This window comes from Gopherus evgoodei, chromosome 22 (assembly GCF_007399415.2).
Source record: "Gopherus evgoodei ecotype Sinaloan lineage chromosome 22, rGopEvg1_v1.p, whole genome shotgun sequence".
Taxonomy (NCBI): Eukaryota; Metazoa; Chordata; order Testudines; family Testudinidae; genus Gopherus; species Gopherus evgoodei.
Window position 1 is genome coordinate 1,879,872 of NC_044343.1, and position 26,334 is coordinate 1,906,205.

General features: G+C 47.2%; 1 protein-coding gene across 4 annotated transcripts; it reads left to right on the top strand.

The window, feature by feature from the left end:
• On the top strand, positions 1-26,334 carry KLHL26 (kelch like family member 26). 4 transcript variants are annotated; one of them, XM_030540637.1, is made up of 4 exons: positions 14-70; positions 11,514-11,671; positions 16,976-17,158; positions 21,522-26,334. In XM_030540637.1, exons 3-4 carry the CDS (start codon positions 16,977-16,979, stop codon positions 23,101-23,103), a joined length of 1,764 nt encoding a protein of 587 aa, XP_030396497.1. In that variant the 5' UTR covers positions 14-70; positions 11,514-11,671; position 16,976; the 3' UTR covers positions 23,104-26,334. The 4 variants fall into 4 exon arrangements, with proteins under 4 accessions (XP_030396498.1, XP_030396496.1, XP_030396497.1 ...); XM_030540636.1 differs by lacking the exon at positions 11,514-11,671 and having other exon boundaries at positions 2-70; XM_030540638.1 differs by lacking the exons at positions 11,514-11,671; positions 16,976-17,158 and having other exon boundaries at positions 1-70.

A 26,334-nucleotide genomic window follows, 5' to 3' on the forward strand; every position in this document is an offset into this window, starting at 1 on the left:
GGCCCGGCGGAGGCGCAGGGAAGATGGCGGAGTCCGGCAGGGCCGAGTTCGCCTTGGAGCGGCCGAGCAGGTGAGCGGAGCCGGGCCTCAAAATGCCCCCCCCCACCGCTCCCCGCCGTGCCGCCTGCCCCCCCGCGCCCCGGATTCCTGCCCCCTCCTCTCCCCGGTTCCCCCTCCCCTCCTCCCTCGGCCCCCGGCTCCCTCCCTCCCCCACCTGCCCCCCGGATTCCTGCCCCCTCCCCTCCCCCACCAGCCCCCGGTTCCCCCTCCCCTCCTCCCTCGGCCCCCCGGATTCCTGCCCCTCCCCCACCTGCCCCCCAGATTCCTGCCCCCTCCCCTCCCCCACCAGCCCCCGGTTCCCCCTCCCCTCCTCCCTCGGCCCCCCGGATCCCTCCCTCCCCCACCTGCCCCCCGGATTCCTGCCCCCTCCCACACCTGCCCCCTGTTCTCCATCCTCTCCCCCACCAGCCCGTCCCCAATCCCTCTCCTCCCCTGACCTCTTTCTGCTCCCCCTTTCCCCCCGTGCTCCCCTCCTTAGCTCTCTGCTGCTGGCTTCCCCACTTCCTGCATTGCCCCCATCCCACTGCCCCCAGCCCCGACCTGCACCCACCTGCTCCCCTCGCCTGTGCCCCCTGCACTTACTCCCTTGCTCACCCACCCCTGCCTACCCTGATCCCTGCGTACCTGTGCCCCCGCCTGCCATCCACCAGACACCAGCCTGTGCCCCTTCCTCCCCCAGACTCTACCTTGCTCTGTGCCCCACAGCGCACCCACTTAGACACCCCCCCACCCATGGGTCCCTCTCAACACACAGAAGAAAATAAAAGTCATGACAAATCTTTTTTCCTGCTTTGAGACTTAGACTTTGAATTTCTGCAAAAAATATAAATTAAAAAAGGTGTCTTTTTATATCGGGGTAGCATTTGCTATGTAAAATCATAGTTGGGATAAGATGTAGGTAGTTTTTACCTGAGTATAGCTAGTTGAAGTCAGTCCTGTTTCACACCCACCTACACCCAGTTTATTGTGACTTGCTCCATCAAGGTAAAAACTACAGTGGCTTGTCTCCACTAGGTTTTTACATTAAAATAGCTACCTTGGTGCAAAAACACACCTCTTCTGCCATGAGGACAGTCAGATCTCACAACTGAACTGGAAGGGGAGGGAGGAAAAAGAATACAAGAATATATTTAATGATCCCTTGTCTCTGATATCTGTGAAAACGAGGCCTAAATGCCATTATTCATGATTTTCAGAAGGTGTTTGATTTTTTTTTTTAATGTCCCTTATCAATGGGGATTTATAGGACTGGGGTTAAGTGATCCAGGAAGATGTAAATGTTTCTGTCAAAAATGACTAGCTACAGCTGTTGTTTGTATGCAGAAAAACATTTGATACCATTTAAGTGTTACTGTGTTTTTGGGGCCTATTTTAAAAATACCATGTATTTATTTCATACAGCTTTTTTGATCCAAAATACTTTATATAGGTTCCCTCCCAAAGTCAAGCATTGCTGCTGTACTGGTAACATCCCAGCCTTTCTTATTGGGCAGTCTAGCAAGAGCACATGCAGGGTGCTGGGTTTCTCTGTACTTGCATGTGTCGTGCTGGCCTTCCAGGCTCATCCTGTTTGTCTTCCTGTGATCTGTCAGGGGCCTGAAAAGTACAAGGATCCTCCTGCACTTTGTATGTTTCAGTCCCTTGTGCTCAGAATAATGGAGCCAGACCAGTGGTGTAGAAGGACAGTGTGACATCTGTGAGGCTGAGCATGGAAGCAGAGCGGGGAGGGCTGATTTTTTGGCTCACTAGACACCACAATGTCCCCTTTAAAGGCTATGTAAGATTAACAGTTGATTCAGAAAGCCAGCTCCAGATCTCCATGCTGCATTGTTCACTGGGAGCTCTTCCATGTATACATTAAAACCTCTTATACTTCTGGGGTGTGTGTATAAAATACATATCTGTAAAACCTGTTCACTGCTAAAAGATGTGTAGTTCCTTTGAATGTCGGGAACAGGCAGCTACTTAATATAGGGTGGCAAAGACCATCCAGAGAACTTTTCAACGTAGGCACCTGCAAATGCATTGTTGTTTGTACATTCTAAAACACTATATACATAAACCATACCCCCCTCTTCGCAAGTTAAAATTTATAGTTGTTCAAGTGACGTTCTTCACATCTGGAAAAAATCCTGAAGAGACTTCTCTTCCTGGCTGCATTAGCTGGTGACTCCAATGAAATTTAAACCAATGACCACGTCAAGGTGAGACTTGCTGTAGAGGGGATAGGAAATTTCTCAAGGATGGAGATCTTGTCGACCACTAGCACAGGTGACACAGTTAGTACATGGCTGTAAATATAGGTTTGATTGTGTAAGATGTGGGATTGCCACATGCTAGTTTTTCTGGTTTACTGCATGCGTTTGTTTTACTTTCATGCTCTACGAGTTGTTACAGAACAGTGCTCAGTAACTTCCATTCCCTGTCAATTCTAAATCGTATACGACTGTGTCATTCCCTCACTTGGGAGGCCAAGTGCGCCCTCTCAACTTACGCTGTCTGCATTTGCTAAAGACATAGTCAACACATGTATCACGCTGTCAGGAGGCAGTGTACCTCGTGGCTGGTGCACAGGATTGGGGAAGAGGCCTTTCTGAATTCTAACCCTAGATTTGCTACTAACTTGTTGTGTAGCCTTGGTGTGTCACTACACTTCTCTCCACCCCCAAGCCCTCCTCCGTAGAAACAGGGACAGTAATACTTACCTGCTGCCCGTGGATGCGGGGAAGGCTAGTTAATGTCTGCACCGCGTTGGGAAGATTTACAGTGCTACATGAAGTGGTGTGATTTCTTCTGGAGACACCATAAACCATCCGGAATGGAGCTTCAGCAGTTTGTTCCCTGCCCTGTGGAGAAACTGTTCTTGCATCGTTGCATGTTGGTTGTTTTGAAATAAAGGGCTCTGCCACTCTAGATACCACGATTGCTTTCGTAAGGGTGGGTTTGTGAGAGAGTTCAGGTGTCTGCAGGAAGAGTCCGACTGGAGATAGTGGGCACCATATGCAGTCAGCGGAGTGTGAGGGAGAAGCTTTAAGGGCACCTCCTACAGACCTTTATTTTGATTTGTTGTGCTCATTAACTATTTATTCTCTAAGGCAGATGAAAGAGTCCTTCGTTGCAGTTCACATACCGATACCAATTCAGTAGTGCAGGGTTGTTCAAATAGCTGGAAATTCTGTCTGTGCAGAGGAATTATCACTGCGCTGTTAATGCTATTCACTTTAAAATAACACAGCAACCTCCTAGAAGCCAGGAAATTCAGCTGCGTCGGCCACACGTCCTATACACTAACCCAGTAAGGCAGAGATGGTCTCAGAACTGCATATGGTCTTGCATAGGCTGTGCGCCGCAGTACTGAGGCACCTAGAAGGCACAGACAGAGGAGTCACTATAATCCTGAATTTGCCTGGGTTTTGCATAGTAAGAAGTTTGTGTGCACACATACTGCATGTCTGTTCAGGTGTTTTTGCAATGCTTTTCAGTTACATAATTTCCCTTTTGATTGTTTAAAAGGCTGCCGTAAGAATTTAGTACCTTTAAAACAAAACCAAACTGATCCCAAATCCAAACCTTGTTTTTTGAAGTTAATGCTTCTTGCTTTTTGTGCAGTTAAGAGTTCATGAATGCAAAGGGCTGTTACATCCAGACCTTTCTATCAGGGTGAGGGAGAGGTTCAGGATATATAAATATCTACATCTGGAAGAATGGGAACAGCCCAGGTCCTAAAGGAGGATTCTGACTCCAGAGAAGGTGGGTACAGAAGAGACAGCAAGACTCATTTGGTGTCCCCTGGGAGGAGAAGCATCTTGAACTGCACATTAGATTGAGGGATGGGTGAACTTTACTGCAGCGTTTGAAGACGAGAGGAAGGGTCATGTAATGCTGTAGGAAAAATCCTTTTGGACTCTAGGGAAAGGGGATTGTGCAGAGTCCCTGAATGAGAACTGACTAGGGCGGGTCTCAGCAAGGTATCGATCGGGAAGAGCTGTGAATTTGGAATAATCTACCACAGGAAATAAGAGAAGCAAGTGGTATAAATGTTTTTAGTAAACCAAACGCTCCCGTTCCCCTATCCCCCCCCAATAAATACATACATACATACATACATAAAGCCTGCACAAAAGGAAAAATATGAAATATTTCCCACAATCCAGGAATCCTATAATATACTTTGGTGTCACCTGCCAAGAGCAGAGTGAATGGATGCAGGAGACCTATGATTTTCTCCAGTTTAAAAAATGCATATGTCTCATTTCCTTCCCATCAAGAGCAAACAGGTCTGGTTTTTTTCTTCCTTCTAAAGAAGGTGGGTGAAGAGATCAGGAAGGAGGGCAAACCAAGTACAAAGGGAGATTATGGGCTGAACTGAGAGGCTAGGATTGAATTTATGTTGCTGTAACCTAATATACCCTTACTGTGAAGTCTGGTCCATTAGGGGACTTTTTTCCTCTAGGAACTATTCAAAAATTCAGTTTTGCATAGATTTATATTCTGTGCATTTGCAACAAGGAGCTATTAAAACAGATTTAGCTGCCAGCTATGGTAGACATAAATAAATACTGGTATAAATGTTTATGTTGTAGCTGAGTCACTGTAAAATGATTGCTGCTTTTTTTTCTTTCAGCATCTAAAGCCTTCTGGGCTGATGGTTTCAGATTATGTAGTTTGAAAGTAAACTTTGGAAGTGCTTTACAAGCTTGTGAGTTACTCTCTAAGTAAACATTTACTGCATTATAAGAGAGAATCCTGCATTAGTAGGGCAAAGGACTAGAGCAGGGGTTCTCAAACTGTGGGTTGGGACCCCAAAGTGGGTCACAACCCCATTTCAATGGGGTCACCAAGGCTGGTGTTGGCCCTGGGCCCCAGAAGTCTGAAGCCCAAGCCCCATTGCACAGAGCTAAGGTTACGTGTCCCCTCCCCAGGGCAGAAGCCCTTGGGCTTCAGCTTTGGCCTCCCCACCCGGGCCGGCAAGGCTCAGGTGATGGGGCTCGGGGGGGCTCGGTCTTTGGTCCCCCTCTTGATGTCATGTAGTAATTTTTGTTGTTAGCAGGGGGTCACGGTGCAATGACGTTTGAGAACCGCTGGACTAGAGCACCAGTTCTCAACCTGCAGCCTGAAGGCTGCTTGTGGCTCAGTCAGCACACAGCTGCATGTGACAACTTCAGGGCCATACAGGTAATATATATATTGTGTGGGTGTGGCCCAGATGACACAGAGAGAGCTGCGTATGCAGCCCACAATAGTAAATCGGTTGAGAACCAATGAACTAGAGGGCCTGTGAAGACTTTTTCCATTTCTAATTTATATGAACTATAATTCCTGACCTTTCATAGAAAGAGAAGAGAAAATGAAATGAACTGCCCTTTCCAAAGGAAAGCCATTGTAGCACTCAGATAGGACTTAGACTGTTTTGTTCAGTTAACAGAGAGCAGATGGAGTCAAGATGCGTAATGGAGAACCAGTTTATGTCCCGGCCAAGACTCTTTAGAAATGCTGTAGGAGAGCTTATAATGGGCACATCCTTACTCAGACTGTAAGTGAAAAGATGGTAGCTAATGCGGGAAATGAGCGATATTAAGAGAATTTGACCATACAGAATTTGGAACTGGCATTATAATTCCAAGTGCTCCTGCAGCTGTTTGCCAGTGCTGCAAACTCGGATTTCTTGTCTTGGTGTTAAAGTGTCAGTGTTTAAAACGCTCTGGCAGACAAAATGATGGCATGTTTCTTGGGCTGTTTTTTTTCCCCACTCTTGCTTCAGACTAGCAGTGGGTTAGCAGCACCAATCTGGTGGGTGGGTGTTTATGGAGGGAATTACTCCATGGGTCATGAAAGTTGAGCCTTAAATTCCCATCGCTTTTACTATATTTCACATTTTGTATGTGTAAGTAACAGAGGTAATTGATACTCTGTCACTTAGGGTGTGTCTACACTGCAATTAGACACCCACGGTTGGCCCATGCCAGCTGACTCGGGCTAAGGGGCTGTTTAATTGCAGGGTAGATGTCAGCTCCAGCTCTGGGGCCCTCCCACCTTGCAGGGTCCTAGAGCCCTGGCTTCGGACTAAGCCTGGACATCTACACCACAGTGAAACAGCTCCGGAGCCTGTGAGCCCAAGTCAGCTGGCATGGGCCTGCTGCGGGCTTTACATGGCACTGTAGACACATCTTTATAGTGCAGTAATGCCCAGACGTCCCAGTTAAGCGCTACAACGACATATAGCAACAGAGACATATCCTGACCCAAAGAGTTCACAATCTATCTTTGAAATAAGTTGTGGTGAGTGTGGAAAAAGGAGGAATGAGGGACAGTAGGGAGGATGAGCATAATGAAAATACCATGGCAGGGTTACGGAGGCAGCTGCCACACAAAGCGCTGAGTCCAACACATCAGACGTGGGGTAGATAGATTTTTAAGGCCAGAAGGGGAGGGAGAAGTGTGATCAAGTAATGTGACCTGCTGCGTAATGGAGCAGAAAATTTCACCCAGTGACTCAGAGTGGAGGGAACTGTTCTTCCCTGCTCTGTATGGGATGTTAGTATTGTGTGCATGTTTTGTTTTTTAATAAAATCGGCCCTCTGAGAGAGGTACAAACTAGCCATCGCTGATTTGTGATAGGTGTGGACACAGGGCTGGGTCTCGAGAAGGGATTTGAAGGCAGAAGCAGTGACCTTGTGGATTAATTCGGGCAGGGTGTTCCATGGTACCCGGTTCTATATTTCAGTCATGTGCACATGCTCTTGAACTAGAAGTATTGCTGGGGCAGTGTAGGAAATGAAAATTAACCCAAGACCCCCATGTCGTTAAAGCCTGTTTGGGATCTGAATGAATTACTGCACTTCAGTATGGCACACAAGCGGGTTTGACATAACTTTTGCCTGCTGTGCTTTTTGGCACCACTAGGTGCCTCTCTGCTTTTGCTGAGTTGTGGTCGGGGAGGCATTGTATTAGGCAAAGAAAACAAACAAAGGGTAGAAAACATGGGTCCAGTTTTGGGGCCTAGGTGCTACTGTGCTGCAGATAATACATCATGATTTTAAAAGAGGCTCGTATGTAGTTGGGATTGGATGTATTTGGCTTGTTTTAAACTTGTGTCGTTTGCCTTCAGTTTGGTTTAGAGACGATCTGGAGGATTAAGAGACTATGACTCCAGAGGTTGTAAGCCAGTCGTGGACGCTTTCTCAATCATATCAGACAGGGCTATTGCACGTAAGGAGTATCGTGACAGGGCACAGTATTTGTAACACTTTCCCATGTAACCCTTTGTATCTGGCTGAGTCTTTCCATCTCTCGAGGTCCTTGTGTGTTTGAATCATCCTGAAATCTTCGGAATGGAAGAGAGTAGCTGGTTGTTTTATATGATTGGGATACTGTGTAGCTGCCAGAGTAATTTGTAGGATTAGGATAATTTGATATGGGCCCAAGGTGGAGTCGTTCCTGTAGCCCAGCAGGATTAGGATTGGGTCTGATGATAGCACAGTCTTCGTTACTGAGTGTCCCCTTTTAGGATCCTCCCAGAACCAATCACTGCATGGACATCGCTTGAATGGTATGAAAGCGCAGTATGGGCTTAAGTGCTTCGCTAAAGTGGGGTCTTAGACATGCAGGCTCAAGTTTGCTACAGATTCTGTATATGATATTGGGTAAATCACTTAATCTCTGTGGACCTCAGTTCCCCATCTCTGAAATGGGCATGATGTAAGGTTGCTAACTTTCTACTCACATAAAACTGAACATCCTTGTCCCGCCCTCCTCCAATGTCCCACCCGTACCCCACCTCTTCTCGCTCATTTTCACCAGGCTGGGGTAGGGGGTTGGGGGGCAGGAGGGGGTGAGGGCTCTTGCTGGCGGTGCAGGCTCTGGGCTGGGGCCAGAAATGAGGAGTTCAGGGTGTGGGAGGCGGCTCCGGGCTGAGGCAGGGATTGGGGTCTGGGAGGGGGTACAGGCTCTGGGTTAGGGTGTGGGTTCCAGGGTGGAGCCAGAAATGAGGGGCTCAGGGTGTGGGAGGGGGCTCTGGGCTTGGGCTGAGGGGTTGGGGTATGGGGGGGTGTGAGGGCTCCAGCTGGGGATGGAGGTTCTGGGGTGGGTCTGAGGATGAGGGGTTTGGGGAAGAGGAGGGTGCTCAGGGCTGAGATTGAGTAGTTTGGAGGGTGGGAAGGGGATCAGGGCTGGGGCAGGGGTTGGGGCAGGGAGGGGGTTGGGGTGCGGGCGCTGACCTCAGGCAGCTCCTGGAAGCCGCAGCATGTCCCCCCCGGCTCCTATGTGGAGGTGCGGCCAGCTGGCTCTGCGTGCTGCCCTATCCACAGGCACCGCCTCGCAGCTCCCATTGTCCGTGGTTCCAGCTTAGGGTGGGGGCCCACTGGCTGCACCTACGCATAGGAGCCGGAGTGGGGACACACCACTGCTTCTGGGAGCTGCATGGAGCCTGCCTTAGCCCCACTGCTATGCCAATCAGACTTTCAGTGGCTCCGTCAGCTGTGCCGACCGGAGCTGCCAGGGTCCCTTTTAGACCGGACGTTCTGGTCCAAAACCAGACACCGTGGCAACCCTAGCATGATGGTAAGACTGTCTTGTCCACGTAGATTGTAAACTCCTGCAGGCAGGGAGTGTCTCCTAGCACAGTGGTTCTCAACCCGTGGTATGTGTACCCTGGGAGTACACAGAGGTCTTCCAGGTGGCACATCAACTCACCTAGATACTTGCCAGTTTTACAACAGGCTACATAAAAAGTACCAGCAAAGTCAGTACAAACTAAAATTTCAGACAGACAATGACTAGTTTATACTGCTCTATAGACGATGCACTGAAATGTAAGTACAATGTTTATATTCCAATTGATTTTTTTTATAATTACATGGTAAAAATGAGAGAATCAGCCATTGTTCGGTAATAGCGTGGCTGTGACACTTTTGTATGTCTGATTTTATAAGAAAGTGGTTTTTAAATGAGGTGTAACTTGGGGGTACATGAGACAAATCAGACTCCTGAAAGGGGTACAGTCGTCTGGAAAGGTTGAGAGCCACCGTCTTAGCTGTGTATTTTGTATTTACAATGCATGGCACCATGGGGTCCCAGCCACGGTTGGGGCATCTAAGTGCTCCCAGAACATAAATAGCAATGGTTGCTGTCCTGTTGATGTAAAGGCATTTCATTTTTAAGAACAAGTAAAAATTTCCTCCCCAAAGGGCAGATTTTTCTTAACCTCAAAGGCTTGAAGTGTAAAAGAAAGGGCAAGGTTTTCAAAGGCGACTAGTGATTTTGGGCTGCCCAATCTGAGGCACCTTAAAGGACCCTGGTTTTGTTTTTTTTCCCAGAAACTGCTGATCCCTCTGAAAATCAGGCCCATTGAAAGGGTCTCAGTTTGGGCATCCAGATCATTGGGCACGTTTGAACCGCTTGGACAGACATGCTGGTCCAGAGCTCGATGCTCGTCCTGATCGTTTATGATGAAAGACAAAGATGCCAGGGCACAAAAAGAGAAGAGGGAGAGGAGGAGGAGGAGGGAACAAAGAAATGAGCGAAATTTATGTTATTCATTGATGTTGCTTCCTAAAGGTGGTTCTGTTTCTCTGGAAAACAACCCCTCCACTCTGGTAATGTTGAATTAGCTGCTGATGAATGTTAATTTGGACAGGGAGATGATGGTAGATTGTTGTTTCTGATGGTGGGCCGCTCAGATTCCTGCTTGCTGCTGCTGGACGTGTAAGTAGGTTAATGGGCCAGGTATTTTTAAGAGCTGCATGGCGGAATAGCAGCTAACAGCCCTCCCCCTCCAAATTCCAAGCCTTCCATGTTAGTACGGAAGGAGCCGGATTAAGGGTTTTGGCAGCGGGAAAGAGGGCCAGAGAAGTGGTCTCTTGAAGTCAAAGCACCTATTGATAAGACTCCATCCGACAGCAAACTCTTCAGTGGTCTGGTTAGCCTTGCTGCTCCTTGGTAATATTTGTCAGCGTGAGTTGCTGAAAACGACGACTTTATCGTTTGGGCGTGTGAGATAAAGCCTAAGGATCTGAAATATTACGGTAACCATGGCTACCGCTGGCTTATCCAAGGGAGTTTGACTGTTTTGTTTTGATTTTAAGTGTCTAATTGTAGTTTAGAAATTGGAATCTGAATATGCTTTTTACATAGGCACGAAACTGAAGGCATTTAAATGAACTAGCTTAGTAAAATCTCTCTCGTGCTACCTAAAGAAGGCCCTTTGTATTCAGACCCTGTGTCTCTCCGGCTTCACTTTAGTTTTGCTGTCCTCACTGATATGGGCTTAGCGCTGCCCAGTGGATGGCTTGAGAGTCTGAAGTCTCTTTTTATCCACAGAAAAGATGTGCCAGTGCAAGCTTCATGCATGTAAACCTACCCAGGCTGCTTCACACCGCACCCCTGCAGTGTCTTACCTTTAGAGACTTGCCTACCGTAGGGACTCTTACAAACACCGTCTCTCTGGTGCTACCCAGGGTTAGGACTAATGGAAGCCTTAGTGTAGATGGGGCTCTTGTCTCAGACCTGTCTTTACCACTGTCAGAGAGAGCTGCGTTGTTTATTTGAATTACAGTAGTGCCTAGAAGCCCTGTCTGGTGTCAGGGCTCCAGTGTGCTGTGCAAAGGACGAGACAAGCCCTGCCCCAGGGAGTTTGCAGTCTAAACAGACAGACAAAGGGTGGGAGGGGAAATAGATGCACAGAGAGAGGAAGTGACTTGCTGACCAGTGGCAGAGCCAAGTCTCCTGAGTTCCAGGCCAGTGCCATACACGCCGGACCGTGCTGCCATGGGAAGCCTACAGAACCCTGCGTACTCTGGGGCTCGCAGTGGCACCAACAGTATCAGCAGTGGTGTTAAAATTCCCTAGTGTAGACACAATGGAGGAATAAGAGGGGAGCTCAGTATCCATGGGCCGTTAAGTCCTTGGCCCTTTTTTTTCTAAGGCCCTGTCTACATGGGGAAATTGTCCTGCATAACTTTTGCAGAATAAGCTCTTCTGCAATAGCTCTGCCATGATCGCTTCCCTGTGGACTCTCTGTTCTGGAATAAAAGTGAGTTTTACTCTGGACTAGCACCCATGTGGGAGAGTTACCGCGGACTAGCTGTGCCCGTTCCTTTCCCCTTTATAGACAAGGCCCGAGACTGCTGTTTAGTTCTGCCTATACTGGGAAAAGTATCATGTTAGAAAACGCACTAATGAATGTTAACTCCTAGGGCTGACCACGATCAGCTGATTTGTCTTGAAACATGAGAGTCCTTGGCCACACGAAGGGGAAAAAACTGTATTAAACATTTGTTAGGTAAGACTCATGTTTTCTAATACGATATGTGATGACCAAATGCTGCAGTTTTTTTTGGGAGACAAGGTGGGGGAGGTAATAGCGTTTATTGGACCAACTTCTGTTGGTGAGAGACGAGCTTTCCAGCTTACACGGAGCTCTGCTTCAGCTGTTGTTTTTTTTTGTTCTTCTTCAGGTTGTTTTTTGTGATATGTACCATTGAGACCCACCAAATTCCTTTCCTATGGGCTACGAAGCAGCTATCGCACAGTAATTGTTTTCAGTCCTTTGTAGCTTGGGCTGGCTTCAGAGAGCAGCAGAGATATGAAAGGTGTTTGTCTGACTCAGAGACAGGTAACAGGATCAATCTCTTTCGCTAAATAGAACTGTGACTCTCACAGAGCTTATGGGAACATTTGGCCACTAGCCTGGGCAGTGTCCATGAAGCGATCACATACAATGAGCTGCACTTATCTTACTCAGGGCTTGTCTACACTAGACAAACTGTAGTGCTTGAACTGGTCTGTTAAAGCCGTACAATCCAATCCCCCTGACTGGATGCACATAGACTGGTAGAAAGATGCTGTGCGCTGGAACCGCTGTTCCTGTATGGGAAGGGGAATAATTATACAAACCTTACATAACTGTAAGTCATCATCTTAGCAGTGCAACTGTGTTAAAAGCCCATATCCAGCAAATGCTTTCAGGTCCTCTTAAAGTTAGTGTATCAAGCCCTCGGATGCCATGTACATTGAATATAGTGTTACTGCTTTATGTGACTGTGGCTTTTTATTGTTGAATGTTTACATCAGGGTAATTCTGACTCGTTAATACAGACAGCCACTTCACCTTGCTCCCTGGGCTGGGAGGAACTTGAAGTGCCATAGAAGCAGTATTCTCAGCTCTTGGTGAAAAACACTTTGCTTTTCTCTAGAGGTCTCTGTAGGTCCTCTGAGACGCTCTGCAACAGAGGGAGTGGGTGGCCATAACACTTAGCTTTGAGAGTGAAGAAATAAAATAAGGAAAATCCCCAAATGTCCCCAGTCCTATCTTATGAGAAAGGGGGTGAGATTTGCAGGCAAGTGAATAGCTCGGCACAGTTGTGCAGTGAAGAAGGCTCTGTAGCTGGAAGGCATATTCTGAAGCACAGAGTGGTAGATGGTGACTCTTCCTTACTTTTGCCAGGGAGGCCGTTTCTTCTCTATCAGACGGTTACAGCGATAAGTGTACGGTATATGCAGATGATCTCAAATTAGATACAAACAGCCTTGCAAAGGCACTTTCAGATATTCAAGGCTTCCTTTTGTGCTTCATAGTCTCTGGCATTCAGCTTCTGCTTCGCCTCAGTTCTCGAGTAGCACAAAGCACGGCCAGCAAGGCCACACGGTGTAATGTATTGCACCATTATTTTGTGCCCTGCGGTATGACAGACAGACTGGTTTGAGCCTAACCTGTTTTTATCACAAATCCCCTTTTACTAACTGCAGTGTTGTGTGAGACATAAGGCAGTGCCTGTTCCTGCATCCCCGCCCCTTGGTTTCTCTGCGCCTCTTCTTCTGTTTCCTGTGGTTGTGATTATTTGTCTCGATTGGACTTAGGGTTGCCAGTTTGAGCAGTTTTTTGGTGACAGTTTTGGAGTGGCACTTTTCAGTAAACCTAGCAAACATGGGCTACAGTTACACTCCTGTGCTATTGAAGTTTTCATGTGTTTTATCAAAAGGAGCTGAAGTGAATTTAATTGTTGGCTCCTTTGCATTTTCCACCCAAAAGTGTAAACATGAAGGAGACAGAGGAATTGTTGAGCATGGTGCCAGGGGTTATAACTAGGAGTAACTGACTGAAACTAAATGAAGGAGGAATATTGGTACGAGGTGAACTTGTGAACAGTGAGATCTCAGGCCTGCCCTGCACACAGATTTTGTTCCACTTTACCTGTTTTGGTTCAGAGTGTGATATTTTTTACCAAGATAGACTAGCACAACCCCTAATGGGGTTCAGTTAGACTGTTGTAAAGGTGGTTTGTGCCATTATGGCTAATTCCCCATTCTGGATGGGAAAAGCTGTCCCAGGTTAGATTCATAGCGTTTAAAGCCAGGGGCCATTAGATCAGCTAGTCTGAGCTGTGTATCACAGAGCACTACATTTCACCCAGTTTAATCCTGTGTTGAGCCAAACAATTTGTATTTTGACTAATGAAAAACTTGTGTTTGGCTAAAGCAGATTTCCCAGCCAGCCAGCCACACTAGCACAGCTTTGTGGCTTGAACTATATCGTATAGTGAAAGCAGTGCAGCCCTTGTGTGTAGACAAGCCCTTATACGGTGGAATAGGCTCCCACGGGAAGATCTATGTTTAAAACTGAACAGGAGACTCCTGAAGAATGTTCCATTAATGAGAGATCCTGCCCTGGGGAGGGACCAGATGTAACCCGATAAGTCTCTTCCATCTTCACTTTCCAAGATTAACAGCTAATAAGAGGAGATGTTTTAAGCCGTGTTTTACCTGCAACTTTCTTTTTTAAGTATCAGAGGGTAGCCGTGTTAGTCTGGATCTGTAAAAGCAGCAAAGAATCCTGTGGCACCTTATAGACTAACAGACGTTTTGGAGCATGAGCTTTCGTGGGTGAATACCCACTTCCTCAGATGCATGTAATGGAAATATCCAGGGGCAGGTATATATATGTGTGCTAGCAAGCAAGCTAGAGATAACGAGGTCAGTTCAATCAGGGAGGATGAGGCCCTGTTCTAGCAGTTGAGGTGTGAAAACCAAGAGAGGAGAAACTGGTTCTGTAATTGGCAAGCCATTCACAGTCTTTGTTCAATCCTGAGCTGATGGTGTCAAATTTGCAGATGAACTGAAGCTCAGCAGTTTCTCTTTCTACGGAAAAGGATAAATGGACACAAATCAGACATTAGGAATGGCAATATACAAAAACCTGTAGGAGAGCACTTCAACCTCCCTGGCCACACTATAGCAGACCTTAAGGTGGCCATCCTGCAGCAAAAAAACTTCAGGACCAGACTTCAAAGAGAAACTGCTGAGCTTCAGTTCATCTGCAAATTTGACACCATCAGCTCAGGATTGAACAAAGACTGTGAATGGCTTGCCAATTACAGAACCAGTTTCTCCTCTCTTGGTTTTCACACCTCAACTGCTAGAACAGGGCCTCATCCTCCCTGATTGAACTGACCTCGTTATCTCTAGCTTGCTTGCTAGCACACATATATATACCTGCCCCTGGATATTTCCATTACATGCATCTGAGGAAGTGGGTATTCACCCACGAAAGCTCATGCTCCAAAACGTCTGTTAGTCTATAAGGTGCCACAGGATTCTTTGCTGCTTTCTTTTTTAAGCTTCTCATTTAAACTGGACTTGGTCCAATAGTTATTTCACAGAGTACAGAGATGGGGTAAGGCGTCATGTGCTCCAACCTCATTTAGCTTTAGCCACTGAAGGGGGCAAGGGCATTTTAACCCAAGCTACAGGCAGGAGAAATGAGTGGGGGCTAGTGATATTTTCACTAAAGTAAAACCGATGCTAGAACTGGATTGAGCTCTATGAACAAAGACTTCGTCGTACTGGCAGGCAGCTGATTTGTAACAGTGAATTACGTGTACCCGGCCCAGAGGGACGCTGCCACACCTGATCGCCCCCCAGATATAACCTTACATTAATGCTCTGATGGACCCCAAAGTGCTTTACAGTGACATGCACTCCTGATTAAGGTAGCTGCCTCGTGGCCAGAGCATGACAGCTGACCAGAACGCTGGCCAAGCTCTCAGGACTCTGATGGATTTTCCTTAACTCGGGCTGCCATAATGCACTGCATACAGGAAACTGCAATCTGATCACAACTAGGCAGTTGGCAAGCTGTGTTCACGGCTCCTTATTGGCTAAGAACTGGGCACATCCTGCTGATCTTGCTACCCTTTCTTCTCCTTCCCCCAGCTGACCTGCTTGTTTGTCTCATCCACTTCTTCTGTCTCTCGTTTTAGATTGCAAGCTCTTTGAACAGGGATGGTCATTTCATATATATTTGTACAGCCCCTTGCACAATGGGGGGCCAACCCATTTGGCCTCTAGGCACGACTCCAAAATAAATGTTAATAGCACCAATCCTTCCCCCACCTATTTAGTTAGAATACCAAATGCACTCATAGTATGGCTTGCATCTCCAGATGAGCTTGGCAGCAGTTAATCACCAGGTAAAAGATGCACTGAACGTACATCCATAGATTACTGTGTAAATACAATGTCAGCAACTCATCAGGTTCGACAGGACCCACCTGGAACTCTTCTGTCACTCCCTCCCCTTTCCACAAAATATGGTAATTAGGCATGTTAATATCATTTACAAAGTTAACTGGTCAAATGATTAAAATTATATCATTTAACCGGTTAACCCAGGTCCCTCCGGCCGGCACAGCATGGCTGGGGCTGCTATGGCCGGGTCCTGGGGCTGGGGTCCCTCCGGTCAGCTGGCATGGCTGGGACCGGGGCTGCTCCAACCGGCGTGCAGGGGGTTCCCAGTAAGCCTAATGCTTACTGGTTAATCTTATACATCCCTAATGCTAATTAAAATCTGATGATCAATAGTCCGAAAAAAGAATAATTTCTGCACATCGAAATCATGGCTTGAACACTGATGTTCTTTCCAAAAGCCAGAGAAGTGTGGAATGTTGAGCAAAATGACAAGAATAAGGGAACAGTGGATCAAATTTGAAAATAGGCCTCAAAAATTATGTGAACCCCATTCCCAGTGTGGTGTGATTTCAAGGTTTGCAGGTCCAGCATCAGACAGGCTTGAAAACTGAGCCTAGACAATATACATCTTAATTGTAATTGTCTGCCCAGCTGCATGGAGGATCTGGGCTCTGATGTTCTGCTCGCCCTGTCTGTGTGGGGAAACTCACAGCTGCCTGTGAGAACCCTACGTGTAGCGGGTGAGGAAACGGGCTCACGGCCCAGCATGTGGATCTGAGGGGAGAATTTTCCCCATAGCGAAGAACATGCACAAGATATTTCAAGAAACCCAAGAAGATATTTACACGGGGAGGAGTCTAGTTACAGTGCAATACTGGCAGCACTAAATGGCAGTGTCAGAGTTTGCATTTCCTCTTGGGTCATGGGTCAAGCTGGTGTGAGGGAAGCACTGATTAGGGGTTAGCGGGGCTGGCCTTACAATATACAGGATGCCAAACTGACTTGTGCCCCGCTCCAGCCGGGGCTGCTGCCGAGATTGAGCAGTCAGTTGCATTCCCTCCAGTGTCCAGGCCAGAGTTGGAGGTCCGGATGGGCTCAGCTAGTTAGTCACAACTGTGGGGTCCCAGCAGTGTGTGTGAATTACTTGGCCCTGTTTGCTGGTCTTTAGGCTGGCTCTGATCTGCTAGCTGAGAAGCCCATGTGAGCTGCAGGCTGACAGCTTGTTGTCAGTAACGTGAAAATGTAATTTAAAAATTCAGAAATGTGTCGGGTTGCGGGAATGACAGCTAAGCTATGAACAGCAGCATGTTCTGTGCTGCTTTTGAGCTGGAGAACCCAGTCTGATTGCTGTCAAACTGCTTTTCATCACAGCATTTCCCCAGCAGGTAGCTCCATAGGTATATCACACACTTTAAATTTAAAAACCAGTCTGTTTTTCTTATTCTGTTTTTAGCATGGCTGACAAGAACAGCACCCTGAAATGCACGTTCTCTGCTCCTGGCCACAGCACCACTCTCCTGCAAGGATTGGCCTCGCTCCGGGCTCAGGCTCAGCTGCTTGATGTCATCCTCACTATAAATAACGAAGCGTTTCAGGTTCATAAAGTTGTCTTGGCTGCCTGCAGTGACTACTTCAGGTGAGAATCCGACAGGAAAGCAAAACCAGGCATCTCTTCCTCTGCCTTTCCCCTTTTGCTCAAGGAAAGGTGGTGGGATGCTGTTTGTGAAAGTAAGCAGGGCTTTGGAGCTGGGCTCCGGCTCCAGCTCCGCTCCAGGCAAAAACCTGCAGCGCCACTGCTCCGGAGCTGCTCCGTGCTCCAGCTCCAGGCTCCGCTCCAAAGCCCTGAAAGTAACTCGCTCTGAGTAGCACCTAAGTCACGCTGAAGTCAATGTGCGGCGTGAGCAGCTATTCAGTATTCGATTCTAGGTCTTGGTCTCCTTTCGGAGGCTGCCTGGGCAGTGCTCGCTGCCTGCCAGGGAGGGAAACAGACCTCAGACCTCCCAGCGGTGGCTGTTCCAGCTGATTAAGGAGGGTCATCGAGTGGCTCTGAGCTGGAAGGATCGTGGCCACACCTACAGGAGCCTCCAGGGGAGACGTTAGGTAGCATAATGCAAATGCTACCTCGTTATTTTCAACTGTTACATGTTGTTTTATCTAAGATGTTATGGCCCCATTAAGAACATCAGAATGGCCAGCCTGGTCAGACCAGTGGTCCATCTAGCCCAGTATCCTGTGTTGGACCAGTGCCAGATGCTTCAAGAGGGAGCGAACAGAACAGGGCAGTTACTGAGTGCTCCATCCCCTGTTGTCCATTCCCACGCTTAGGGACACCTGGGGCGTGGGGTTGCATCCCTGACTATCTTGGCTAATAGCCACTGATGGACCTGTCCTTCAGGAACTCAGCTAATTCTTTTTTTAACCTAGTTATACTTTTGGCCTTCACAACATCCCCTGGCAATGAGTTCCCAGGTGACTGTGTGTTGTATGAAGAAGCACTCACTGCCTTCTGTTTGTTTTAAACCTGCCGCCTGTTCATCGCATCCGGTGACCCCTGGTTCTTGTGTTATGGGAAGGGATAAATTACACTTCCCTATTCATCTTCCACACCCACCATGATTTTATCAACCTCTCCATATCCCCCCTTAGGCATCTCTTTTCTAATCTGAATGGTCCCAATCTTTTTCATCTCTTGTTACCAGAGTAGCTGAGCATCACACTTTGGCTGGATGTATCCTTCCAGCACCCCTGGGAGGCAGGGCAGGGCTGTCCCCCTCCTGGTACCAATGCAGAACTGAGGCAGAGAAATGAGCCAACTTGCCTTAGGCCAGATCTGGCGAGAGGCTGAGGCAAAGCAGGGTGTTGGACCCAGCTGTCCTGAGTCACGAACTAGCATCCTCACCCTGGGGCCCTCCAGCCTCTGTCAAACTGTTATTAATTTGAGAGTGGGATCTCTTCCTGACAGGCGGCAGTTTCAAATACTGGGGGGCCAACAGGTGTTTTGATCCCTGTGTGCCACGAAGAGTCTGAGTTTCATCGGAGTTCTCGCCGAACGGCCATTCGACCATGGGAGCTGAAGGGGCAAAGGGCCCAGTAGGTGGAGTCTGCAGTCCCTGGAAGTGCCAGCTCCTGCGTGGCCTGAGGGCTTGGCTGCTGGATCCTGATGACCAAGAACACCAAGCACTGTGTGCAGGGATGGCTCTTTGATTTTTTCCACCACGTTTTGCTGCCGCTCCAGGCTGCCTTGTTGTGTGCCTGTTTTCTTAGCCAATCCAGGAGCTGTGTTTTTTCCATTATTGTGAGCCCTAAAGGTTTATTGCTCTCCCTAACAGGCAGGCAATTAACGATGGAGATGATCTTCCACCAAACGCTAATAGCACCATTTGTATTCATAAATGCTGTATGCAGTGCCCCAGCTTGTGTGTTTTCACTGTCAACCATAATTGCCTAGTAGGTTTCTTTTATAACTTCTGTTGTGTTAAGTAGGGCTGTCCTGGGGAACAATGGTAGTATAATCTAGGCTTTGAAAATACCCTGTTTTTTATTCAGGAAGGTGTGTGGCGAGGGAGAGCAATAAATGCCTCTTTCATACTGTTCTGTAGCCTGTATTTCAGAACCATAACACCTGTCAGAGGAATTGCATTATTTCACTATTTCACAGAATCATAGGACTGGAAATGACCTCGAGAGGTCATCTAGTCCAGTCCCCTGCCTGCTTCCTTCTTCACATTCAGCTTCTCTACCCCACAAATACGGATGCATCCCAGGTGGACCGAGAGCAGCAAACTGGTTATGTGGAGGGATTGTAATATAATGCTCCTTTCTGTTGCATGGACATACAATACCAGTCAATAGTATTACTGGTCACTGGGCTATGGAAGGCCTATTTTAGACCCACGTTTCCCACTCAGCTCAGCTGTCTGTGTGCCCACGCTGGACTGCACCAATCCTTTTGGCACAATTTGGGGAGGGGCATTGCAACTCCCCTTCCTCTGATGAAGTCCCCAAGCCCTTCTTTTACTCCTGAGTCTAACTCCTTGAAGGTACAAAGTCAGTTTCCTGCTCTCCAACGTGCCCCAATTTAGGTAGCCGTGACCGCCTAGTTAAGACCTTTTAAATCAAAGGAAAGGCCATTGGAGAACAGGTCAAACAAAATCCCCATGGAAAGCCTAACTCCTCCAAACTGCCAGATAGCTGTGAGGTTGGGAAGGGACACTTTCCCCCTTCTCGGGTCTCTTAGGGTCTCTGTACCCTGCAAGCGAAGCTGTAGCTAGTGCGGGTATGCCGGCCCATGCCAACTTTCATCTGAATAGTGGGGGGAACCAGCAGGGAAGACATGGCAGCACAGGCTTGTCGTCCCAGTACAAGCCTGCCAGGGACCCTGACTCCGTACTTGTGCTGAAGGCCGTGCCACCCCGTTTTCACGGCAATTGTTACCCGCACTAGCTACATGAAAGGGAGTGTGAGTATTCCTCTGTGCGTCGCAGAGAGAGCTTAACTTTCAGTGTAGATTGCGGCTGCTCCTTGACATTTCTGCAGCTTCCTGCAGCAGCCCCATGGTGATGTACAAATCCAGGAGGGTGGAACTTGGAAGAGAGAGGCAAAGGGGGCCAGTTGGGGGGTGGGAGGGCCTAAAGTGGGGGGAAGCACATATCCATTAAAAGCCCTTTTTAAATTGCAGACCCTTTGAACCTTTTGCCAAAACCAGACTCAGGCTGCATAAAGTGGCTCCTCGTTGCTTCTCCAGTAACCTGTTTGTGAGAGGCCTTTGCTCCCCACGCCCCTCTGGCAATACTAGCTGAGGCATGTGTTCACAAAACAAACCTTTGCACTCAAGCTCCCCTGAAGTAACATAAATGGTGCCTAAGTTTAATGTAAACTTATAAATGCTACGCGGATACAGCCCCGTCATGCCACAGAGCGTGAATCTGGGAAACGCAGCACTTAGCTGGAACAGGTTCCTAGCTTTGCGTGCAGCACTTGGCTCAGCGTGTACAGCCTGTGGAATTTAGAAACCTCCTGACGAGGGGATCCAGGTCCTAATCTGTGCAAGGCCTGGTCAACTGCTTTGCTCATAGCTGTGCTGTAACTAGATATTGTTTTTAACTGCCTGCTAGACCTCCTGCAATACAACAGCAGCTTTTGGAAGATGTTGCAAACTCACAGTTTCATAGGGAGTGGAGAATCGCCCTCAAAACCAGCAGTAGCTTGCAGGGAAGTATGTAATTGCAGCAAATGTTTGTAGCTAAGTAGTGCTAAACCTCCTCAAGTAAAAACACTGACAGTCCTTTAATAGGCTTGGTCCAGATATTTCTGTGATGTGTAAGACTCGGCAACTGGTGCCCGTCACTCCTAAAGCGGTGGGTGTATAAGGGATGTGGCCAAAGCGTGCTGGGCATTAGCTTCTGGCAGGATGTCTCAGTGACAGGTCAGCAGCGTGCTCTCCGCAGTTCTCCATCATGATTACCAAGTGGAATTTTACACTCAAGAAAAGTCACATCCTTATGTTGAGATTTGCAGCCAATTGCAAAGTTCTCCATGTGGCCAGAATCTTAAAGCCATTAATAAGTTCACACACAATCAGTGGGGCAAACTGAAATCCTTGTCTGAACCACCCTGCTCCATGTAAATCCAAAACATCATTGAACCTCCAAATACCAGTGCCTGTAGAAATCTGTGCACTCCCATGCAAATCAGGAATTTAGGTGTGCAGTTACCGCCCCTGGTTGTTTTTGCAGGAGCAGGATTGAGATCTTATTTTTTTTATAACTGGAATATTTGATTCTTACCTTCATTATATGTTCCATGCATAAGTTTAGTATCTGTTATTTTGTGCTCCCATCTCTCTTCTGTGGTTAGGCCTTTCAAGATGCTGTGCTTTGATTAACAGCCCCCTCCCGCCCCCGAACCTCTCCCCCCGAAAAAAAAAATCTTAAGGTAGATAGTGCATCACTTTATGCATGATTGGAAACAAAAATGTCTCTTGTGTTTTTGACCTTCAGGGCAATGTTCACAGGAGGGATGAGAGAAACCAACCAAGATGTGATTGAACTGAAAGGGGTATCTGCGAAAGGACTGAAACACATAATAGACTTTGCTTATAGCGCTGAAGTGACTCTCGATCTTGATTGTATTCAGGATGTGCTGGGAGCTGCAGTCTTCCTCCAGATGGTGCCTGTGGTGGACCTCTGTGAAGAGTTTTTGAAGTCTGCGATGAGTGTTGAAACCTGTCTTAATATCGGGCAGATGGCCACCACCTTCAGTCTTGCATCCTTGAAGGAATCAGTGGACGCATTCACCTTTAGGCACTTTCTTCAGATTTCTGAGGAAGAGGACTTTCTCCACCTGCCCCTGGAGCGCCTTGTCTTCTTCCTGCAGAGCAATAAACTGAAGAGCTGCAGTGAAATAGACCTCTTCCATGCTGCCATCCGCTGGCTGCAGTATGACCAGTCCCGCCGGGCCAACGCCAGCCAGGTGCTCTGCCACATTCGCTTCCCGCTCATGAAATCATCCGAGCTGGTGGACAGCGTGCAGACCCTGGACATCATGGTGGAAGATGTCTTGTGCCGGCAGTATTTGCTGGAGGCATTCAACTACCAGATCCTGCCCTTCCGCCAGCATGAGATGCAGTCTCCTCGAACTACCATCCGCTCAGACGTCCTGTCCCTCATCACCTTTGGCGGCACCCCGTACACTGACAACGACCGGACTGTGAGCGGCAAAGTGTATTACTTGCCGGACACCAACATGCGTCAATTCAAGGAGCTCACTGAGATGGAGGTGGGCAGCAGCCATGCCTGTGTTGCTGTGCTCGACAACTTTGTCTACGTTGTGGGGGGGCAGCATCTGCAGTACCGCAGTGGGGAGGGAGCTGTCGATATCTGCTACCGCTATGATCCTCACTTGAACCAGTGGCTGCGCATCCAAGCCATGCAAGAGAGCAGGATACAATTTCAGCTGAACGTCCTGTACGGCGTGGTGTATGCCACGGGTGGGAGGAACCGGTCAGGGAGCCTGGCCTCCGTAGAGAAGTACTGTCCCAAAAAGAATGAGTGGACCTACGTGTGTTCTCTCAAACGCAGGACGTGGGGGCATGCTGGGGCCACAGGGGGAGGCAAACTGTACATATCGGGTGGATATGGAATATCAGTGGAAGACAAAAAAGCCCTGCATTGTTATGACCCGGCAGTTGATCAATGGGAGTTTAAAACCCCAATGAATGAACCCAGAGTCCTGCATGCCATGGTCAGTGCAAATACAAGGATTTATGCCCTAGGAGGGCGCATGGACCATGTTGACCGTTGTTTTGATGTATTGGCTGTGGAATATTATGTGCCTGAAACTGACCAATGGACAACCGTGAACCCTATGCGGGCAGGTCAGTCAGAAGCTGGTTGTTGCTTGTTAGAAAAGAAGATCTATATTGTGGGAGGGTACAACTGGCACCTGAACAATGTAACGAGCATCGTGCAAGTGTATAACACGGAAACGGATGAATGGGAAAGGGACCTGCATTTCCCAGAGTCGTTTGCTGGCATAGCATGTGCTCCAGTTATACTACCACAAATAACAACCCAGAGATAACCATGTGCGACTGTGCTGTCTGTGAGCTCATCTCTTGTGTTGCATGGTCTCAGGACTGTGTGTTGTCTCTTTGTTGTTTGCAAATAACGGTGTGTGTTTCATTTGTTTGGGGGAGAGGGCAGGGGAAGGAAGGAGGAAAATACCTTGCATTCCCTTCTCCAGGAATCTCCTCCTCCTCCTATGTAGCATTCTGGCAGCGTATTCCAGCAGAAGCACTTGTCGGCCAGTTAGACTTAACATATGCTACAGCTAGACAAGGCTTTTGTTGTTGTTTTGGAGGGGAGGATGCATTTCTCCGGCTGCCCATCTTTTTAACCAGGTCCTGGATTGCAGGCAGGGACCGCTCAGGAGTGTGTTAAGTACTGTGGGATGTTTAGATGAGTTCCGATTTGATTTCATTAATGTTCCTCAGTTCCAGAAGCTCGCTGGGCTGTGTCGATTTGTGTCATCTTGTTGTTTTTAACAAATAAAACCAAACTCTTTCTACCAGACTGACCTCCAGAAGCAATAAGGGGATGCTGGGAACTAGACAAGATGAGGTGCATGGTCTTGGCTTCCCAAGAAGGGATTTTTTTCTTTCCTTTTGTCTAATAGGACACAGGTTCTCTGGTCACTGAGGTTTGTGTTGATTCTGTTTGCTCTTCACCAAGTGGGACAGTTGAATGAAGCTCCTCTTCCCACTCCTCCAGATAACCATGTATTGTCCTACTCAACAACCCCCCCCTTCCCTTGGGGCGCCCAACCTTTGCAACCTTCAGGGGCCAGGTTGGCAGCTCACCAGGAGCTGGAATGCGTTGCTAATTGAGTCTAAACATGCCTGATTTTTATAATCGCCAATAACATGTGACACATCCCTGGCAATAAGAACCTTGGAACTGTTAGGCTGTTAGAGGCAGAAGGCCCCCAGGGCCCTGTTGACTGTCTTTCACATCTCCTTCCCCTCTGAGCGCATTTCCCCTCCCATCCCCTATGCAAATTTACCCAAACTGGGTTTTTTTAAATACTACCAAAGAGCCAGGTGATGCTTGGCCATTTGCGAAAAGGTTCCCCCACCACTCCATTTATGGATAAGAACCGTCTGCTCCTAACAAAACAGAAATCTGTGAAATGTAAATTTCTGTTGCCCCTAAATGTTTTGTTCTTTAACTAGAGATTCATTTTAAGAGGGCTTTGTGGTGTGTGAAATAGATTTGTGTTTTCTGCACATAGAAGGTTATTACCTCTCAGATATGTTTTTTTCCAGGTCAGCTTTCTAAGGAAATTGACCTGTTGGTGCATTGAAGTCTCTTCTTTTATCAGGAATTCTGTGCCAAGGGCTTCATTATCTTTCTCTTTTTTGGTGTATGTAAAATTTTGAGAAACAGTTAGGGTCTGGCATTATATAAATGCTGAGCTGTCACCTTTTATAGGGAGTATAAAACATCTGTTTTGCTAATGTATCATTGATCAGACCTATTTCTGCCCAAGTGATAAAGCATGAGCTTCATAATTCAAATTCATGTTGAGATATCTTTCTCTAAGACTTAAATTCAGGTATTTGAAGAAGTGATACGGTAAGTATGCATGTTACCCAGCTAAGCCCCAAATCTGACTTGTGTTAAAACAAGCTGGTGGAAATTTAATTCTCCATCTTCATTCTGTATTTTGCCAGTGATGAATTAATAAAAATAAAGCCCCTGTTTGCTGCAGACGTACTAGAGACGCTGCAAAAAAGGTGGCGTACCAACGAATGGACAAAATTTGAGAGGAAATAAATGTTAATAGAAGCACTAAAGCAACAAAAGAACAGAGCCCCTTTTATTGAAGTATTCTACCTCTGCATGTTTGTCAGAAGTTAGTAAACCCCAAGTGTAATCTGCCTTTTTTCCTTCCAGTTGCAAAGTCCATGTAACTTTGCGTGGGTTTCCTCCCAGAGGAACACTTAAGGGCTCGTCCTATTTTGTTTCTAACCTTCATATAAATATTCTTTCTACACCAGCAATGCAGAGCCAAAGAGCAGCCCTCTGATAACAAAGCAAGGTGCATATTCCCAGTGCTCACAACTACCCTCCGGTAAACAAACCAGAGAGTCTGCATGAAGGATGAGGTAGGATCCTGGCGCTAAGGAAAATTATTTTTTTTCATTTCAAGCTTTGACAGTGGTGATTAAATTGTTGCAGGGAAAGACGAGGAATATACGTTAGAAATTATGAAAAATACATTCTTGAGGTCCTTTTAAAATTACCCTTATGGAAAAAAAATCAGTTGGAATTTCTCTTTGGAAGGGTGGCTTCCTTGATAGTAGGATATAAAAAGCCATTCTGAAGTGGCCATTAATTAAGCACACTTACTGTAGCTTGACACTTACCCACTGAACTAGCCCAGTCACCGTACTCCCCTTCCGATCCCTCATGGAATCTGTGCCAGGGTGGGTTTCCTGATTCTCTAGCTGGAGACGGTTGGCAGAGCAGTGCTATGCACCATCTGTGCGTCAATGGTATGTTCTTTTTATAGATCTATATAAAAATACAATTATTTTTCATAATGTTAACTTTCAGAATTCTAGTTGTTCTTAATCTAAACGAAAGTGGCTGAACTCTTGTGAAAATGTGTATCTTGCCCACCTGTAATAAAAGTTGTTTTACTCATGTAAAATACATAGTAATGGCTCTGAGCTGTTATATACCTAAGCTCTGTTACCCTGAAAATAAACTGGGTTCTTTGCTGGATAGAAGCTACTTGAATGAACACAAGTCTCCATTACAATAATGCTGCTTTGTTTCTCAGATGCACAATTCAACAACTTTGAGTCTTAAAGGGACTCAGTGAGGGCAAAAGGTTCAGCTTCCCTGTATGCATTCTTCCGTTACGAGTCTGTCAGCTGGGATTGCGTTTGCTTGGAAACCATCTACCTATGTACAAGTAGCATGGACCTGTTTGGGTGCAGATTTCTCCTTCTCTCCTTTGCTCTGACCTCACTGGCCTTGTGCCTGTAATAGGACAGTCTGTTGTTTGATACCATAGTGATGGGCTATGTAGAAATACGCAGATAGATTTGTCCAGAATTCATTTTGGGGAAGGAAGGGGTGTGAAAGGACTCGCTTCGCTTTTTGTTTTTATTGTAGAACTCCTTACTGGCCACGTTTCGCTGGGGGAGCTGCACTCGGCATGGGATCCTCTCCCCTGGAAGAAAGAACAAAGCCAAACAAATGTTTGCTTGCTTCCGAGTCCTGTGTTAGATTCAAAGCAGCA

What these genes read in the sequence shown, in the direction of transcription:
- KLHL26 (XM_030540636.1), top strand. Translation starts at nt 24, where the DNA reads ATGGCGGAGTCCGGCAGGGCCGAGTTCGCCTTGGAGCGGCCGAGCAG. An exon ending in GCCTTGGAGCGGCCGAGCAG is followed by an intron (nt 71 to 16,975) that starts GTGAGCGGAGCC and finishes TTCTGTTTTTAG; the next exon opens with CATGGCTGACAAGAACAGCA. An exon ending in GCCTGCAGTGACTACTTCAG is followed by an intron (nt 17,159 to 21,521) that starts GTGAGAATCCGA and finishes TTTGACCTTCAG; the next exon opens with GGCAATGTTCACAGGAGGGA.